Source organism: Danio rerio, chromosome 3 (assembly GCF_049306965.1).
Source record: "Danio rerio strain Tuebingen ecotype United States chromosome 3, GRCz12tu, whole genome shotgun sequence".
Taxonomy (NCBI): Eukaryota; Metazoa; Chordata; class Actinopteri; order Cypriniformes; family Danionidae; genus Danio; species Danio rerio.
This window is the reverse complement of record NC_133178.1, coordinates 40,616,589-40,638,049: the sequence shown is the minus strand read 5'-3', so window position 1 is coordinate 40,638,049 and position 21,461 is coordinate 40,616,589. Positions and strand designations below refer to the sequence as shown.

Here is a 21,461-nt window from a genome sequence, read left to right as displayed (position 1 = left end):
GTGGGTGATCGAGCATCAAAAAAGGGTTACATTAGAATATGTTCTGTTTAATTACTTTTATCTGAGCACAACCTAATGACTATTAGACATTTTTTCTGATTTACGGGAGACACTTATTAATGTCATTCAATGTAATACTAGTTTATATACAAAGTGTTATTTGATTATATGCTGAACAACTCAAAATACTAATACATGTAATTTTAAATCTTTGAATTTTGTCACAATCCATCAAGATGTCAGCACTTATTGTTTTACATTTTAAGAAATACAGGGCAGAGAAAGTATGTTGTTTAATTTTTTGTTAGATAAATACGGTTTTGATAAAGGTCCATTGTGCTAAGTAATGATTATTTTGTCATACAGTAGGTGCAGATTCGCTGATTCCTTAGAATGGTTATCTTTATATCAAAGGAAGAAATTACATTTATACTTATTTACTTTAGTTCTCTTCTCTATTTTTCTAATTTGCAAACAATTCACATAAATAACCAACACACTAGATTTGGTTCCTGAATTCGGTTAACAGTCCCCAGGGTATTGTCAAAATGTGCTTTTTCCTTTTATGGTCCTCGGGTTTGGAATGATTTGCAAAATCGGCTTAATCTTGACACACTTTTCATGAGTGCCTATAAACATCTTCTGTATAACGTTTTAAAGGATACCTGTAATTGTTTTTTACAGTTTGATCTTTTGTACTGGTGGTGTTTTTTTAACTTTGTGGTATTGTTTTCTGTGATTTTTTTGAGTGAAACTTTATGTGCTGCCTGCCGTCTTGACCAGGTCTCACTGCAAGAAGAGATAGTACTGTCTCAATGTGATCGCCTGGCTAAATAAAGAAAATACTAATAAATTTTTAGATACAGACACCAAACTATTATACTAGCCAATGCTATTGCAATTTTAATAAAACTAAAGCCTTTTCTTACTTGAAATAAATGTTATAAAAAAGATCGAATATCTTTTTTCATTCTACCCAACTAAATAATATTTACTTTTTTGGGTAATTTAACTAAACTAAAAAGAAAGGAAGAAAGAAAGAAAGAAAGAAAGAAAGAAAGAAAGAAAGAAAGAAAGAAAGAAAGAAAGAAAGAAAGAAAGAAAGAAAGAAAGAAAAAAAAAGAAAGAAAGAAAGAAAAAAAGATGTTAATTAAAAAAGACACAACCAAAAACACTTTAGCTAGCTATGGAATATTTACATTTTTCAGTTATTTTTAAATAAACAATAAACATAATAACAAACAAACATATATATATATATATATATATATATATATATATATATATATATATATATATATATATATATATATATATATATATATATATATATATATAAAAGAAAGAAAGAACACAGAAATATACAGAAATTATAGCTTTCCACAATGATTTCTTTCATAAAATTTCAACATAAAATAAGAACTCTGTGTGGTATGACAGGGATTCATATTTTCTTTTAGATTCAGAATACTTTACTAGTTTTATTGGCTTAATTTCATGTTTGTTTTATTTATCTTTATATGTGTTTCGTATGAGTTTATATGTGCAAAACTGTGCATTAACAAGCAAATTGTCTTTTACTGTAGGTCCACAGAGCAAGTATAAATGATCCACAGTTTGGACAATTTGATTGCTATCTATTAAGTATTGAGAAATGCAAGAGAAAAAAGTGTATGCAGTAAGTCTTTTGACTTGCTTTATTTTTCTGATGTTTCTCTCGCAGACTTTGATGAAAATGACGATGGGGAAGATCTCTCTCCTCAGCAGGTCTTTCACACAGCACAGATCGGCCTCCAGAAGACAGTGCTTATTCTAGGAAACAAAATCATTTTGCTCTTAAATATGCAAATAAAGATCACTATAAACAATGTTAAAAACATGAACAATTTAAACAAACAAAAAAAGTCACTTTCGTTTGAGTCATATTTATGGCACACCTCTCAAAAAATGTGAGATTTGCAGTGGAAAATTAGACTCATCTCCAGACACAATAGCAAGTGAAAAACAATATGCTGCCACTCATCTAACCACCTGATAAAACCCCAGCACAGCAAACTGCATCTGCAGCCATCAGGAGCCGTCTGTCTCCTACAGTACTTACAAACCACTGCAGATTCCCTTCTTTATCACACAACTGATGCTTATGGGTGTTTATCATATTTAATGTCCTCTGTGTAGGCAACATACATTATTTTAATGCAAACAAACATTCTAAATAAAATTCTTTAGTCAAATAAAGCAATTGTATCTCTTCGCATTTTGCATTTTTTAAGTTTTGCCCACCTGGGCTTCGAATGGAGGGTGAGAAATCTCACAAGTTAAAATAAAATAAAATTAAATTTAAACCCTAATAAGCAATAAAATTTGCGACCAATTTTTGCATTTGGAGCTCTATTGGACCCAAAGAATTGTTATTAAATAACTGTTGTCCACCCCCCCCCACCCCCCATTAATAAAGTATGGGAGAAATTACAATGTTTTACTATTATTTTAATACTTTTTAAATAAACAAAGATTTGAAATGTGATATCATGCTGAAACAAACATTCTCTTAAGTAAAGAAAGTCTCTTCTGCTTTTAAGGCTACATTTAATTAATCAACAATTCAATAAAAACAGTAATACTGTGGAAAATATTATTTAAATATGCAATTTTTATATATTGTAAAATATAGTTTTTTTCCTTTGATTCAACTTTGATTCAACAACAATAATTAAATATAAACTTTCAACTTGCGGTATATATAAATTTATATATGTTAGCGGGTCATTTTGCTGTGGTGGCCGCTGATAAAGAAGCAAGTATAAAGAAGGGAATCAGCTGAAGGTAAGTGAGTGTATATTCAAACTTAACCAATGAAAGGAGGGACTCTGACCATGCAACCCATATCCTAAGATGTCTTCATTAGCTTCCTTTTAATTCTACAGGTAAGTTTAAAATTAAATTTTTGATTTACAAATCATTAAATCATCTAGCACCTACTTATTTGTTCGATCTGCTCCACTTATATTCACCTACCAGAAGTGTTAGATCGGAAACTAAATTCCTCCTGAAAATACCCAGATCTGGGCTAAAATCAAGGGCAAATTGAGCTTTTGAAGTGGCTGGCACTCTCTATAAGCTCATCATCTGCTTTGTCTGTGTTCAAGTCTTGCTTTTAAACTAATGTATTCTCTGTTGCATTTAGGTTATAATAAATATCATGTTTTATCTGTTTTTTTTTCGTCTTTTTTAATCTTATTAGTCTTAAATGTACAGAAATTTGATTGTTTTTAAATATGGTTTTTAAATATAATACTGTTTATAATTTATATATATATATATATATATATATGTGTGTGTGTGTGTGTGTGTGTGTGTGTGTGTGTGTGTGTGTGTGTGTGTGTGTGTGTGTGTGTGTGTATTCATGAATTTATTTTTCAATCTATAATCTTATTTTTGATATAATTACAATCAATATACTATACATTCAGTATACAATAATCTGAGATTTAACCCTTTTAACACTTTTGGAATAATTTATATTTGCATAAAACCATTTATAAACTTGTAATCTCCATATTTAATTCTAAGAAAAGGAATATATAAGAATGTATATATTGAATATATACATATATATATATATATATATATATATATATATATATATATATATATATATATATATATATATATATATATATATATATATATATACATATATATGTGTGTGTGTGTGTGTGTGTGTGTTTGTGTGTGTGTGTGTGTGTGTGTGTGTGTGTGTGTGTGTGTGTGTGTATTCATGAATTTATTTTTCAATCTATAATCTTATTTTTGATATAATTACAATCAATATACTATCAATATACAATATATATATATATACAATAATCAATATACATTCAGTATACAATAATCTGAGATTTAACCCTTTTAACACTTTTGGAATAATTTATATTTGCATAAAACCATTTATAAACTTGTAATCTCCATATTTAATTCTAAGAAAAGGAATATATAAGAATGTAAACAATACTCAGGGTTTTCAAAACAATGTAATGCAATGTAATGTAATGTAATGTGTATTGATATAACCCATTTATCATGTTTGGCCATACACCTAAAGTGCTTCACTATCATAAGGGGGTCTCTCCACACCAACAGTGTGCCGCATCCACTTGAATTAGTTAATTGTTTCATGATTTGATGTTAGATAGCAGGTGCACACTTTCATCAACAAAAATCAGTTTTAAAAGAGTGTTAGACATGAATAAGTAACTTGAAAAAATGTCTTTCAATAAAAGTAATTCATTAATTTTCCTCCAGCCTAGTTGCAACAGCAGAATGAACTGCCAACTACTCTGGCATGGTTTTACACAGAAGATTCCCTTATAGCACCATGCTGGGACATTAGACAGAAGTATGTACCAAATATGTTTTACTGATGTTATTTAAATTAAATGTATTAAATGTTTGCTTCATAGAAGTGCTCCATAAACACACACACACACAAGTCCAAATTGACCCGAACATGAAACAAATAATTTTAATGGTTATACTCATTGTCTTCAAAATAGTTAAATAATAAATAAAGAATAAATATGAAATAAATGATTTGCATTTTGATCATCTTAAAGCATCTGCAAAACCATACACTTATTTTAATGCATCACTTCCGTGTCAGAAGCACTATTAATGCATTAGGAGTGTTAATTTGTGTTTAGTCAGTGTTGAGTCAGTATATTATATAATCATTTTCTTTTTGAGTGCACAAACCCTTTAACCCCATAATGACAAGTGTGAAGCATTGCTTAACTCAGGATTAAAAGTGGCCATAACTAGTAGTTAAGAGTTTAGGACAGATGCCGTGTGAAAAATCGCACGGATGTCTTTGGGAAAGTGTTATTGCTCTCACTGAGTGGAAGCACTCTGAAATAAAATTGCTGGGCAAAACAGCGAACGCATAAATATCTGACAAGCCTCTTGAGTAAGCAGAAGAAATGACAGCACATGAAAAGCAAAAACATAATTTAGCTATTATTAAATTCTTCTGAAAAGAGCATTTATTACTGTACCTTGAAAGCAACGGCTTCTATATTTTCTGGGGTGATGCATTCATACGTGCCCGCCTGCTTTTCTTTGGAATAAATGATGGGCTCTATCTTCTGTTTCATGAGGAATTCATCTTTTGTCACAATGTCTGCGAAGAAGATGAATTATAAGTTATAAACAGGCATGTTAGGGAAAACACTGTGAGGATTTAAAGCATTGCGGCTGTGAATCAACATCGCATTTGTGAATCTTTTTATTAAAGTAATAACTAGTTGAAGATCCATTGCCATTAAAACTCCGCTGGGGATGTTTAGTCAAACACAAAAGCTGTGATCTTAACAACCAATTAGTATTTGCATTTCATTCTCACATTCTGAGACTTATTATTGAAAGAATCTGCTGATATGTGCTTTTCTTTTGTATATAAATCTAAAGCAATTTACTTGTATTAAATTTCTCTTTGCAAACTCTGAAACTTAAGCTGTTTCTTTGGCCATGGAGCTGTAAATAAGTAGCTGTATAGTAATTTAAACTGGTAAACTTTATTTGATGATGTTCTTGTTACACTCAAAAATATTTTTTTAAAACTTGTTCAAACTACTTAATTAAAATGAACTGAAACAACACAATTCTTGAGATTTCAATGGGACTACTTAATTGTTTTATGCTCAATCCAAATAAATGTTAAGAGTGTTAAGTTAACTTAATTAATTTGTGTTGGGACAACATGAATGAATTGTGTGGAACCCTGCTTTTTTACAATGTACAATGTAATAGTTACATTGTAACAAGGATTTAGGTGCTGAGTAATATTATTTAATTGCATGTACTTACTATTTGTTTAGGCTTAGAATGCAAGTTGTTTAGGGTTAGTTCCATGTAATCATGCAAAATTAATTGTAATAGCTATAGTAAGTACATGGAACTTCTTGAAGAAGGGCGCCCTATTTTATAAAGTAAATAAATTTATTTTTTAACTATCAACTATCAAAGAAATCATCAAGAACAAGAATGAAATTTAAATTCAGCATTGCCTTTTGCGTGAATTCCTATATTGGACTGACTGTTTCACCACTGAATTCAAGAACAGACTTTGGGAGACTCAGGTCTGTTTCCACCTAGCATTCACATGTTTTCAGTGATCATGTAACCGTTGTTCTTTAGTTTATTTATATTTAGTGGGACAATGTACAACATGACATGTTCTTTCAGAGTTAGCTATGAAGCTACTTTACATCTGTAGTCCCTGGGCATGAAGTCGTAACAAGTTTAAGAATATAAAAAATATAAAAAATAGTACAATATAAACTTACAGTACAATACATACAATACATAACAGTCAATAAAATGAAATTAAATCAGTGGTTGCATATTTCATTTTGCTTAAGCCTAACTTTAAGCACGGTTTTAAAAATATTAAAAGCGGTACTCTTTTTCTAATATACACTAATACTTTTATTCTATCTTTCTGCTACTCTGACTGAAAAAAACGGATCTTCAAACAGCAGTTATTTTAAGTATAACAAAACAATCACCTCTAACCGATGACCTAGTCTGTCATATATTGTCCTTGCAAACAATCACACATTGTTTGAGTCATGACCATTAGCAATATCGCTTTGACTTAACATGCTCTTCAGTGTGTCTCTTGAGAACATTTGTGTACAGATTTTATCAAAACCCTCAAGTCTCATTTCTCATAGGAATGCACAAGTGCAACTTAATGAAAAAAAATCCATGTTACACAGCTTATGAAAATGCATAAATGAAAAGAATATGAATACAATTTGTGACTTTGATCATAATGTGTTTTGGTACAACACACTGAAATATAAATATCCTGATTAGGCAAGCCTTCTAACAACGCATCCCTAATGATCACGTTTTGTCAGTAGAAGGATTGTAGATAATCTTTTCTTTTAATCATGTTTACCTCTGAAATTTGTCAAAAGTAGACAAGCTCAAAACATTTTAAACTCAATTCATATCTGTATTTAATGTCCTCCACTTGTAACTGAATTGCTAGAAATGATTCATTTTAAATATGATGCTTGTTTCCCATTTAAAGATCAATTAAAGCTTTGACAAATTAAGACAAATTTAAGATTTGTCACCTCATTTAGCTTGCTGTATCTTATACAACAGTTTGCTCTGGTTCTTAAATCTGTTCTTTTTTAGATATGCAATATTATACTATGGGAACTGCTGAAAGTAGTGTTTTAGACTGCAGATATGCAGTTTATTTATGAATAGAGTGCTTATTTGGAAATGATTTTCAATTATTTTAAAGTGAGCTCCAGCATTACAGCAGTGGTTCAGTGCTCATGAACCCACCAAGATCAGCCTTCCCACCAGCTCTGATAAATGTCTCTAAACAAAATATATAATTCATTTGGGTGTAACCAAGGGTCAATCTTTAGTCTTGTTAATCTATGATGTGTTCCAGAGCAAACAATTTTGGCGAAATAAAATATGCTCATGTAATTTAAATCTTGTATGTATTTTGAACTCTATGACTGACTGAAATGCTTGGCAAATTAGGTACTGGTGATTATAAAGTATGATTGTTTAGTAAATAAAATACGATATAACAATGTTTAAAAACAGAATTGAGAAACAATCATAATAATGATTGTGATTTTAGTGCAGGTTATATCGTTACATCATTCGACTGCCAGCAAAAGTTGAGTTCCACAGGAATAATCAAAATGTGATCAATCAAGATTTTATTTTACCCACTAAACATTTTTTATGTTTAAAAGATGTCTAATAGACATTCAAACAAAAATTGTTTGGCTAAAACAGTTGACTAAATTTGGGTTGGAAAATGTAATTGATGTCTAGCAATAGTCCAAAACCAGACTAGTCATCAATTAAACAGGAATAAATGACTATACATGTGAAGTCCATCTAATCTGTCTACTTGCTGAAGAGTCATTTTTTGGACTATTGTTAGATGTCTATTAGATTTCCACTGAAAGCTCAAATTTGAGCAATTTAACCTTGCTTAAACCAAGATATCGAAGTTTGGACATCTATTAAAAATTGTTTGTCTTTAAAATGCAAAATTGCTTTGTTAACCCTTGTGCACTGTTCAGATTTACTTCCCTTTTGTTATGTTAGAGATGAAAAAATTCACAAAATTAAACTGCTGTAAAAATGCATCAGATAATTATTTTTTGCAATTGTGTGCCATAAATCTGTTAATCAACCCAAGTCCTAATCAAAACTACAAATGTTTTTTGAAAGTTTACAGGATTTTAACTCTTTAATTGCCAAATTTACAAATGATGTCACTTATTTGGTAAAAAAAAACACACAAAATTATGTATTTTTATTGTAAAAATTAATTGTGGACTGTATTTTTTTTTTACCTTTTATCACAGTCTTAGACATGTGGATGATTAGTAACAAAATTGGCTTTGATGCATAGTTAGATTTCTCCCTAATTTACTGTTGGTGGCTATTTTTTCCCCATTGACTTCCATTGTAACCAAATTTAATGGTGCATAAATAGTCTTTGTTTTTACTTACTCCATGTAGTTCTAATAGCTGAGATTCATATTTAAATTTTATCAGACGCATCAGGGTAGTTGTGTAAAGGTCACTCTCACACACTCACAAACATACATAAACACAATTTCATTTGCCGTTATACTCCATATAAAATCCAGAAATTAAGCTTTTTGCACAGACCTATCTAAAGGATTAATGGTGCCAACTGAATATTAACAGTAAAAATGACCAATTTTACCTCTTCCCAACAGGGAAAACCACCAACAATCAAAAATGCATGATTATATGGTATTAATTTTATATTGAAAATGAATCATTTTGTGTTTTTTTTCACCAAATCAGTGACATCGTTCATGAATTAGGCAACTAAAGAGTTAAAATCCTGTAAATTTTCTAATCAATTTAGTAGTTTTGATTAGGACCGAGGTTGATGGACAGATTTTTTTATGCAAAAAAAAAAAAAGAAGAATATTAGTGAATCATTTAATATTTTCATCCACAACATAACAAAAGGGTAGTACATTTGCCCAGAGTGTATCGTTGAGTTCAAATAATTTTCTCAAAATTCGTGTCAATGTCAACATAAGATTTGTCTCCAAAAATCATTCCGCAAGCTGAAACACAGAAACAGTTGTGACCAAATTAAGACACAAAAATCACTCCAGAGTGGATAAAAACATCCCCAACAGCTCAAAATGGTTAATAATGTGTTGTTTCCATACATTCTTTAAATTAGTTATTTAATTCAACATCAGTCTTGTAAAGCAAAGTAGGCTATTCGACTTCACAATGGTAAATGGTAAATTTTTCAAAAAATAGAAAGGAAATCAATCAGAAAAATAACAAAAGTAAAAATAACAACAAACTAACAGTGTTTATTACTGTAGCTATTAGATCTCCATTCCCAATTAATAATTGATAATGTTTTTCCAAGTGCGTGCTAAACATAACCCAGTGAGTGGGCTGTTCCTGTGACATAACAGATGAAGTCATGGAACAAATTAAAATAAAGATCCTGTTACTACGAAGGATATGTCATATACATAACCCATAGTTAATAATAGCAGCTACTGTTTCTATTTACAGAAAAAAAACACCATCATCCTTCCTCCACAGTGTTCTCTAATATTTACAAACCATCTCCAGCCGTTTTACCTGGTTTCCATGTAGTGAACTCCATAGCACCTCCCAGATTCAGGAACTTCTGGACGATGGTTTTGGCTAGGATGTTAGGGGTGAAGAGGATGGGCCTTTTACGCTGGCATTGGTGTGGGGTCACTAGACTGTACGGGATGAGATTGAAGCTCTTGTTCAAGTCACTCTCTGGGTCAGACGTGTCTGAGGAATAGTAACAATTCATAGGTTATTTTAATTCAGTATTAACGCAATATATATATATATATATATATATATATATATATATATATATATATATATATATATTATATAATTACAGATTTAGTCAGAATTATTGCCTTTCTGTTAAATTGTAATTCTTTTATATTTGTAAATTTATTCAACTTATTTTTTAACTTTACTAATTTCTAACAACTGATTTCTTATATCTTTGCCATGATGACAGTACAAAAATATTTTACTAGTTATTTTTCAAGATGCTAGTATTAGGCTTTAAGGGCAATTTAAAGGCTCATCTAGGTTAATTAGGTTAGTAAGGGTTAACTAGGCAAGTTAAGGTAACTAGGCAAGTCATCGTGTTATAATAGTCTCTGTAGACAATTGAAAAAAAAATATTGCTTATGGGGGCTAATAATTTTGACATTAAAATATAAAAAAATACATAAAAACTGCTTTTATTCTGGTCGAAAAAAAAAACACAAGACTGTCTCCAGAAGAAAAAATAGTATCGGAAATACAGTGAAAATTTCCTTGCTCTGTTAAACATCATTTTGGAAATATTTGAAAAACTAAAAGCTATAAATATTTGGAGTTTGACCTCAAAAAAAGGGCTGTTTCTAACCAATAAATACATTTTTGACCATGACTTGGTCAAAATGTAGTTCTTGTAAATATTTCAAGATTTTATTTTCATGACTGCAAACAACAAAGAATTCTTCGAAACAAACAAACACAGATGATGGTGGGCAGTTTTACCCTCAGGCCTCAGTGTTTCAAAACCTGGTCTGGAAACGGATGAGGGATTTCCTCCATTGACAATGCGGACACGCTCACTGCTGTTCATCCTCTTGTACTTGTTATCCACCCTGCTGACAAACTGACACCAGGGTTCTCTTTTAATCTCAGCAGGTCTGTGCTCTTTTTTTATCAGCAGTAAGACCTCGGCACTATGGCAGGGTGAGCAAACTCAAGAGAACCTGTTACCTGTAATATCTGAGAGATGAAGACACTGGCTCTGGACAGACGTGGACTACACTTGGGGTCAGAAGATGGTGCGGGCTCGTCGGGTTGTAGGGGGCTCTGTGGGCACAATTGGGGAAGAGAGGCTTCATTAGAAGACATGAAAAATAAGATTTATATTACAAGCATTACAAGCAATGTGAGTTACATAATAATATTATTTTTCTTGATAAAGAGTAAAGTAACGCATCACTTAAAAAAATAAGTAATCAATTTGAGTAATATTTTGAAAAGGTAACGTGAGTTACTTCTTAGTTTAATTATTTGCTTTTAAAAAATAAATTGTTGAATTAAAATTAAAATCACAATGAATATTGCCGACAGTGAGAGAATGTGTTCATTATTTTTAATGCTCAGAAGAAAAGAATAAGAGGATTGTCTCAATGAACTGTGATTTTACTTAAGACAAATAGTACAAAAGTAACAAACACATTGCTTTAAACTTTTAATACAGATATATATGGCATGTACAGCTCTGGGGTCAGGAACATAACATTAAAATTATTATGTTTTATATGTGCTTAAAGGTAAATGAATGTGTAAGTTATACAGTGCATTGTTAATTGCAGAGTGCCTCTATTTAAAGGAAAAAGAAGAAAAAAAAACTTTCTGAAAGAGATCAAGCCTCAGATAGGTACTATAAAGTAATGCAAAACTAACTCAAAAGTAATGTAACCCATTACTTACTATAAAAAGTAACTAAGTAACGCAAGTATTTTTGGGGGAGAAACTCAATATTGTAATGCTTTACTTTCTAAAGTAACTTTCCCCAGCACTGGTTATGAATAATATAACATTTGATCATGTTTGATCAATTTTCCACTCAGTACTGAGCAACCCTGATGACCAACATTGAATTACCATAATACAGAAATTAGTCATACACAAAAATTCTACTACTTATGACTGATGTTATAAATAGACTTTTAAGCCAAGGATTATATCTTTATCAATAGTTTGATAAAGAGTTCCCTGTCTTTAAGACTAGGGAAGTCTCATGCATATAATAATATAATTCTGTGATTAAAGAGCTCACGATTGTTGCTGAATAATGCTGAAGGATTGCTCTGGATTAAAAGTCAAAATGTTGATGAATAATGTTCTGTTATTTGCACAGATGTATTGTCAGTGTTTTGTTCTGTTTTTATTCTAAAACTGCTAGAAGTCAATTACTTGCATTGTATGAATTGTCAACGATCACAATTTATTCTTTAATATCCTGTTAAAGAAAACCTTAAATTAATAGCAATTTTTAATTTGTATCCCTTTAAAGAGACTGACCGTGTGAGTGAGAATTTTTTATTTTTAATTAGATTTGAATTTATTTGTATATATTTTTATGTATTAATTACTAAAGTGTCTGGGCTGCATGGTGGCGCAATAGGTAGTGCTGTCGCCTCACTGAAAGAAGGTTGCTAGTTTGCATGTTCTCCCCGTGTTGGCGTGGGTTTCCTCCGGATGCTCCAGTTTACCCCACAAGTCCAAAGACGTGGTACAGGTAAATTGGGTAAGCCAAATTGGCTGTAGTGTATGTGTGTGGATGAGTGTGTATGGATGTTTCCTAGTTATGGGTTGCGGCTGAAAGGGCATCTGCTGTATAAAACATGTGCTGGATTGGTTGTGGGTTCATTCCGCTGTGGCGACCCCAGATTAATAAAGGGACTAAGCCAAAAAGATAGTGAATTAATTAATTAGTGTCACTCTTATGTTGTGCTCACACCAGATGCGGCATGCCTGAATAAATCATGTATTTTCTATGTAAATATACATGTGAACATTTTGAGTTTACTTGCTTCATTCGTGCATCAAATTCACTTTACAATACATTTGGATTTGCATCATGGGCAGGGCTTCTGTCCGCCCAGTGACTCTAGCTTCATTGCTAAATGGCTAACATAGATATTACTGAGAGACTAGCAGTGATTTATGTGCTTTAGAAAGCCTGAAAAACAGAGTAGATTCGTTCGAGTCCACTAGATACTTTTCAGAGGTGCACCTAGTAAAATACATGCTGCCATTTTGCAATAAAACTAGAGTCACCGGGCAGACAGAAGCCCCACCCATGACGCAAATCTGTGTCTTTTGCGACTTGAACTTCACACACGAATGAAGCAAATTTGACGTGCAAAAAAAGCAAGTGATCTCCAAATGTCAATGCATCTTCTTACAAGCGAATATCCTGATTATTTTTCATTTAACACAAGTTCCTTTTTACTTTAATAAATTAGCTTTTAAAAACTAAATTGCTGAATAAAAATTAAAGTAGTCACAATGAATCATGCAGACAGCCAGTGAATGTGTTCAATATTTTGAAAGAATCAAAGAAAAGGCAAAGGGGATTGTCTCAATAGACAGTGATTTTACTTAGGACAAATAGAACAAAAGTAACAAACACATTGCTTTTAACTTTCAATACAGATATCAGACCCCCTAGTTTTTCGCAATTCCGTGATCGCTGAATCCAATACAAAATCAACAAAAAGTCGCAAATTTTTGCAATCCTTCAGAATTCTTAATTAAATTCTAATTACTTTAATTTTGCAAATAAAGTAATTGCAAAAAAATGTAAATAAACTCATAAAACATCCAACTCCAAACCATTTCAAAAGTTCACACTTAGCTAATGATTTATAAAAGCTTGTTTGGCATGCTGTCCCGGGAGAGAGCCCCGAGCTCAAGGGATCCTCGAGCCCGGGGCTTCCTCCTGTTGGCAGAGCGAGAGGGGAGCCTGAGCTCGGTGGATCTCAGAACTCCCCGACTGCCGTAAATAAGGGAACAGAGGAGTTAGACAAATGCTTGATTGGTATACGTGTTGAGTGTCTTTGGATGGTAGGAGGAAACCGGAGAACCCAGGGATAAACCCACGCGGACACGGGGAGAACATACAAACTCCTCACAGAAACACCCATCGGTCCTAAGAGACCAGGGGCCTCATGTATCAACGCTGCGTACGCACAAAAACTTTGCGTACGCCAGGTTTCACGCTCAGAATCGCTCACGTTTGGATTTACTAACAATGAACTGAACGTGGGAATGTGCGCAGCTTCACGGCAGCTTTCTGACAGGCGTACGCACATTTTTTGTGCGTGTCTGTTTTATTTCCATTGGCGACTCCTAGAGGCAGTTGTGTTAAATTCTTCTCTACAAAGTGTCTGATCCTTGCAATGGCAGCTGTATGAGACGGGTTCATATAGTAGGTATGTAAGATTTCCATACCATACAGTTGACCAGCTAAACATTAAAGCGCAAATTGCAGCAGTCGCAATGTAATCTGAGCAATCTACCGCACACACATTGCTACAAAGACACTATCTGAAGATGAATTTGCATGCGTGAATCAGAAACATTTCCATTCAATAAATGTGCAAATAAAATATGATGCACAAACTTATTGATGATTCCTACTTGTCTTTCTCTTGATAAATAGTGGGCAAAATCTGATATGTAGTGGGGGGAAAAAGAATAAAGAATTTATCAGACGCTGGATTCGAGCCGAGTTGACGCTCGAATATGTCTGTACATGATTTCATGCTTCTTATGAGGTGCGCCACTGAGACCGCTTAGGGTACTGCAACATTTTTCAGTTATAAACCACACTATTTCTTTTTTAAATGCACTCAGTGCGATGTTCAGACCCAACTGTGTTAACCGTATCAGCTAAACTCCCACTCTATTTTTTTCTTTTGTTGTTAATTCCGGAGAACAAATTTGCAAATGACACCGCTTTTCTCCGGTCTACCTCCGAAAGCAGCACCTCCATTTCAAATTCTGTTCAAAGTTTCTCTTTTTGCTTGATTTTGCCGTTGCTTTTTCGTTGGGTTTTGCCATTAGCATAGTCATTAGCATATTCATATGGGGGAGGAGGCAGGGAGGGGTTTTGTGCTCGTGCATGTTGCGCTCAGTTTCACGTTCATTCAGATGTACAAAAGAATATGCGTGAGATTCGGCGTACGCAGTGTTTCATACATCTGAATTTTTTTCTGCGTACGCACATTTACAGCTTCGTGCGTACGCAATGTTTTAGTAAGATTTCCACGCAAGTCTTCGTACATGAGGCCCCAGGGCCGGCAGTGTTCTTGCTGTGGGGCTCGCAGTGCTAACCACTGGGCCGCCGTGCCGCCCAATCAGAGGTAAAGGAGGAGAATAGGGGAGGAGGGGGGTTTCTTCCAAAACAAAGATAAAATGAGCTAAAAACTGTGGTTATTTATAGTAGCTTAGGGCTCATATGATTGGAAGATAGCGATTAGCAAATACGGGACCGGCCGTTATAAAAAAATTTTCTCCGTGTGCTCTGGTTTCCCCCACAGTCCAAAGACATGCGGTACAGGTGAATTGGGTAAGCTAAATTGTCCGTTAGTGTATAAGTGTCCGGAGTGTGAATGAGTGTGTATAAATGTTTCCCAGAAATGGGTTGCAGCTGGAAGGGCATCTGCTGCGTAAAACATGTGCTGTATAAGTTGGCAGGTCATTCCGCTTTGGCGACCCCATATTAATAAAGGGACTTAGCCGAAAAGAAAATGTATGAATATTTCAGTTAGCAATTTATTGTTTAACATGACTTATAGACATTGCACACACAGCGCACGGCATGTATTTGAGCGTCTCTCGAAAACTGACAACTCACCTGCACCCTCAACGGCTAGCAGTCATTGACTTGCATTGTATGAATCGCCAACGATCAAAAATGATTCTTCAACATTCTGTTGAAGAAAACCCTACATTTTGAAAGTCCAATTGGTGGGTAAATTTATAGCAGTTTGTAATTTGTAGACAAACTATCATTTTAAAGAGACTGACCATGTGAAAGAGATCCTAATACTTTGTATTGTTTAATTAATTAACATTTAAAACATGAATTGTCCATTTAAAGATGATTTATTTGTATAAAGTGTATGTATTAATTACTAAACTGATAAACTGCTTCTTCAATTTATTTTTGAAGGGTCACTCTTAGTTTTCCATGCAGCAGATGCATAAAACAAACAGAATAAATTAAAGTCATTTTGTCATTATAGGATAAAAAGAATAAAACAGTGAGTTTCTGCCAAAGAACTAAAGTCATCAAAATAAGTAAATTATGACAGACTTTCTAGGTTCTATAAGTTACCAAAGAGTATAAGTCTATAAGTTACTGTCCCTGTAATTGCCTTTCAGTTTGTGCAGAATCAGTTTACCCTTATCTATGAATGTGAAACCCAAAACAAGATGCATTTCCCCAACAATCCATAAGGAACTGACCCGGATCACTCTCAGAGTGTCGACATCTTCTCGGCCTCCTCGACACATCAGCTTCTGAATCTTCACCAAGAGGAGCTGCTGGGCTCTGGGGAGGAGGTGACAGCTAAGTTCACTTAACAGCTTCTCGTCACAGTCAACAGACATAAAAAAATGCACACCCACGCGCTCACCAACACACTGACAGGCAATCTGCAGCAGGCAATAGACCAGTGTTCACACTTGGTTTGAAAACCGACACAATAATGGTCACTCATTTCTTCCTCACCTTGAGTAACTCGGTATGGTGCCTTTGTCCAGGTCCTTGTCTGTGAAAGGGTCGACACGGGCACACAGCCATTCGCATTTGTCTTGATGCATGGTGTCCAGAACATGGAGAACCTCGTCACATCTGACATTCAGCGAGCAGTTATCAGACTGGCTGGAGATGTTCAGATTGAGACGTATGTAGAAGGAGTCTCCAGATACCACTGTGCCGTCTTCAATATCCTTCACCAGCCGCCTGTAGCCTGGAAACGAGAAAGCGGAGGGTCAAAGCAAAGCAACCTATACTTATCATGACAAACTATATATAATGTGCGTCGTACATCATTTTCCAACCCAGGCTCATTGGAGATACGTGGCCAGGGTTACATATTTAAGAACTGTGAAATATGTGCCCGAGGCAATATATGCTTAAGGTTTTTGTCTTCACAAAATCACAAGAGGTTGCAGTGTACATATTTGACGTTATACAAGTGTACAAATACGTTACTTGTGCACGTTTTCTCAAACACACCATTTTTCATTAATCCACTAGAGGCCGCCAGGTACATATTTCACAATCTTAAATACTTTGCCGGGGCAAATTTTCTCATCCACCAGAGGCCGCTGTGTACATTGGTGCATATCTCAACGTCCTGCTCATGACCGTCTGTAAAAAGAAGCCAGTAGGCCTGTTGTGTGTGTATCAGCTTGCAATCAACTAAACCTCCCACCTTCCCCTTCCCTAAACGCAACCGTTTGTTTTTTTTAAAGAAAACTAGAAGAGAAAAGCCATCACAAACGCATGCTTTTACCACTATTTCACATTATTGTCACTTTTTTTTTCTTTTTACCTGTAACCATTCTTAACGGGACTCGAGGCTGACGCCTTATGTGGCAAAGCGGTCACGCCGAAAAATAAAGAGGCAAGCGGACAGCGGTATAGTGCAAAAAGCAACAGAATTTTTCAGAAGTGTCATTCAACCATCTACTTTTTGTTTTACATACAAAACGCAACCATACGTAGGCCCATGCACATATTTTGCAGTTCTCAAATATGCAGTCCTGGGCACATACTCCCAATGAGCCTGTGTTGCAATTTTTAAGAGTGAACTCAACAATTGGGGTTACAGTTAAAAGGCTAAATATAATGTTTGAATGTATTTGTTTACTACTTGCAGTTTAGTTTAATACATGCAAACTAGAGCATGTGTGAGACTCATGCTGTCTCAACTTATGCTGTCTTACTATTTGAGCACATGCACTTTGTTTAAGCAGCTGATTTGAGAGGTACTTCACCACTACTTTGCTCTGTTATGTGAGATTATTGTTTAATCATATACACAGAAATCACAGCATCTTCATAACAGACCATCACAGTTAAATTCTGGTTTAGTTTTTGTTAGTTAGTTAGTTGGTTGGTTGGTTGGTTGGTTGGTTGGTTGGTTGGTTGGTTGGTTGGTTGGTTGGTTGGTTGGTTGGTTGGTTGGTTGGTTGGTTGGTTGGTTGGTTGGTTGGTTGGTTGGTTGGTTGGTTAGTTAGTTAGTTAGTTAGTTAGTTTTTTTCAGATTATTTAGAAATAAATGTAAAACAGTTATTAAAATGCACATCTTGGTAAACTCTTAATGGGTTGTTCTTAAATTTAATGTTTTATAATTTCTGGATGTGCTTTTGGATTACAAGGAAGAAAAAAAACTGAATCATAAATCATTTAACCATAAAAATCTGAATTTCACAAATAATTAAATAACATTTGAGAAAAACTAAAATAGATTTCATCTAAATATCATGGTGTGTGATGGATAAACAGTTTGTGTTCATACCAAACAGAGCAGCACATTTGATTCAGATAGAGCCATAAGCCAAAAAGACCAAAGCCTCATGTTTCTTTGGAGTCTGAATGCATTATTTGGCTCCTACCAGGACTGTTTCAAAGTATTCAACTCCTCTAACCTCCCCTATCTGCAAATAAATCTTTTTAAAATCTTCTATTTAAGAGTTATTTAAGACTCACTGTCATAGCTGGATTTGTAATGAAGATGCACTTGTCCAGAACATCTCTGCAGGGTCCAGTGGGCTTCTTCTTTAGTGCTGGTGTCTAAAGACACACTCTCTGCTTTTCCATGAACATTTCCCTCCAGCTAGAGGACAAATTAAACCAAAAGGTTAATTCTACTTCTACTACCTCAATAGGTGTTTTGGTTGCAAACACAAACAGGATTTCTAGTAAATCTCACCATTAAAAGATGAAATCCGACTTTAACTCCAGCCAGATCTGCATCAGAGCCAGACTGGACAGAGTTCACGAAGATGCCACTATCATTTCCACCAATCAGAGTGATTTCAGACAAAAGGTTTTCTCCAGAGAGAGAAAGGCTCTGAACCGTTCGCAATGAGTTTCGTGGAGGGCCTGAGGTCAATGAAGGACGAAAAGGTCTAGAGAAGAAGAAAAAAAAAATCAAAGGAGTGATATTGTGGAGTCTGGATAAACTGAGATGACAGAAACTGATATTCCTTCCCTCTTAAGGATAGCAAAAAGTGAAGTGCTCAAAGAACCATTATAAAAGTACTCTAAGATTATAACTAAAATAATAAAACATAAAAAAAACCTCTCCAACGAGAATTTCCTGAAGATGTTATTGACTTGCTCCAGATCATACGAATCCATTATCTCAGACTGGTGGGAAGAGGAAGATGAATTGATGGATGATGGTTCATGGTCATCTGCAGAAAAGAAAAGAAAAGAGACATTTTTACAAAGACGAGTCACTTAAGTGTATGATTCAGACAGCAAGTGGGTGGAATAAATGATTTATGTGTGTTCATACCCATATCGGCATTGTCTCCACTGTCAGTATCTGCAGTGTCTGAAGGGAGTAAGCTGAAAGAAAGATACAGCACAGTCAGTTTTACTCTTCACTCCCAGCAACAAATTACTATCATTGCACTTTAGTTTCTAGCAATGCTAACTATGGGATTGTTGAGGAAATGCAAGGAAGTCTTTTCGGTGTTTGTATTATTGTCGTCGTTATGGCAACATTAGTTCAAACAGAACTTGTTTAAACAAAATGTTGTTAGACAAGGTTCCCGTTTCATGTAATTTGGATACACTGAACTACCCATTAAAATGAAGAATTATCACCCATGTTTACAATATAAAATTATTATAATAAATAATAAATAAATGAATAAAAATTTATATATTTTTTCTTATAATTGACAATGAATATAAATATATATATTGAATATAAAACACTTTAAAGAGATAGGTACAATTGTACAGAAACCTTTATGATCCGTCCATGCATGATCATAGAGATAACCAGATTATCAATAATTCTTGGTTAGAAATTGCAACAGTCGTAGGAAAGAAGGAAAGTTTTTGGTAAAAAGTTTGGAAAAACCTAAGACATAAGTTTGTTAAAGCAAAAAGAGGAAATGGCAAAAGTGGAGACCCAGGTACACAATTACAGAAATATGTTTCAATATGGTCATATTTTTACACTGATGTATATATTAAAATTTTGAGTTTAAAACAATTGAATAGTTACAAAACTATGATTAAGGAACAAATTATTTCTTTGATAACTGGAAAGGAATATTTGAACCTATCAGTTTACAATATACTTATGGTCTGTTTTCCAGACTTTATTGGCGATAACAGTCAGGAATTTTGGACCATTATTGACTTTTTAGCATACGAAGAGGACAAAAACTAGCCAGAGAGTAATGTGTGAACTGTGGAGTGGGCCAAATAAAAAATAAAAAGTCTGTATTTTTTATTAAGTGTACTTTTTTGCTTTTATTATTTCCATAATAAAAAATATTTTTTGTCATTAATATTTTAATAAACTTTAATAAGTAAAAATGTCCGAGAAATGAACAAAAGCATGTGATGTATCAAAGTTTGATAAAAAAAATCCTTGAATGGTTCTAAAAATCCTTATAATCATTAAAATAATTTTGAAAAATGATGAAAAATAATTAGTTTATTTTATAATTAGTTACTTCTCTGTTTATCCGTCTGACGTTACAGTCAGTATCTTTTGACCGCTCCCTGTCATTCAAAAGAATATCACAACGGCATTTACAAGTATAACAAGTATAAAAGCCTCGTCTGTTTTGTGAGGTGCATGCGAACTCAGAGGAGGTCCGCGATGCAGCGCCAGGCGAAAGTATAAATCCAGCTTGAGTCCAGACACTAGTCCTGTCATGTGCTGTCATGTATGTTGTTCTTGGCTCGAGTTTTCTTGGGTTGAGCACTCATTTCCTGTCATTATGTGTCTTTTGCGTGAGCGCTATCTCGGCCGCACTCAGGCAGTGCGCGATCCTGCTTAATGCGGGCACGAAGTGTGGGAGTATTTGCGACACATGCTCTCCTCCTGGTGTATGTGTTTGTTCTATCTGCAGCATGCCGTTTCATTCTCAGCATCTCAGTCTAGTTGGTTTCGGTTGTTGCTTGGATGAATGATAGTTGCATGTGTGAGTGTATGGACAGTTTTTATTTATTGTGTACTCGTGTCTTGCATTCAGTCTTCTGTTGGTGTTGTGTTTAGCACATTGTTTATGTGTACATGCGCCGCATGCTTTAGTGTTTCATGTGAACACACGGTTAATGACTTCTCTCATTGGCTGCGTGTTCTAATCTCATTTTATGTGAGCACATAGCTTATGTTGTTGGTGTGTCATGTGCTCTCCCGTCTATTGTCTAGTCCCACCCTCCTTGTTAACCCATTATTGGTTTATTATGTTCACCTGTTTGTGTGTTAATTACTTCTGCTTATATTCTCCTCATGTCTGCTGTCCTGTGCCAGTTTGTCGTCGTTACTCATCTTGCCCTGTCATGTCCAGCCTTGTCCAGCCCTGCTGCCCCTTGTCAGCCCAGTCAAGTTTTTTTTTGCCTTTTTGTTAATGTTTTGCCCCTTGAGGTAGTTTGTTTTGCTGTTTATTTTATTTTACTATTAATAAAAACCCATCATTTAGATCTGCACTTGAGTCCTCGTCCTTTTCCCTACACCAACTGTGACAGGTAAAACTTTAACATAATGGTTCATTAGTTA

General features: G+C 34.1%; 1 protein-coding gene across 4 annotated transcripts in view; it reads right to left on the bottom strand.

Moving 5' to 3' along the window:
* card11 (caspase recruitment domain family, member 11) overlaps positions 1 to 21,461 on the bottom strand; it is a 76,851-nt gene that overhangs the window by 6,042 nt on the left and 49,348 nt on the right. For all 4 annotated transcript variants that reach the window (XM_073944926.1, XM_073944927.1, XM_073944928.1 and 1 more), the window contains exons 13-23: positions 19,230 to 19,282; positions 19,011 to 19,125; positions 18,639 to 18,837; positions 18,416 to 18,542; positions 16,427 to 16,667; positions 16,162 to 16,246; positions 10,888 to 10,983; positions 10,660 to 10,780; positions 9,703 to 9,885; positions 5,055 to 5,179; positions 1,697 to 1,812 (exon numbers count right to left, since the gene is read on the bottom strand). In XM_073944926.1, coding sequence (XP_073801027.1) covers positions 1,697 to 1,812; positions 5,055 to 5,179; positions 9,703 to 9,885; positions 10,660 to 10,780; positions 10,888 to 10,983; positions 16,162 to 16,246; positions 16,427 to 16,667; positions 18,416 to 18,542; positions 18,639 to 18,837; positions 19,011 to 19,125; positions 19,230 to 19,282 — 1,461 coding nt within the window. The remainder of the gene's footprint in view (positions 1 to 1,696; positions 1,813 to 5,054; positions 5,180 to 9,702; positions 9,886 to 10,659; positions 10,781 to 10,887; positions 10,984 to 16,161; positions 16,247 to 16,426; positions 16,668 to 18,415; positions 18,543 to 18,638; positions 18,838 to 19,010; positions 19,126 to 19,229; positions 19,283 to 21,461) is intronic.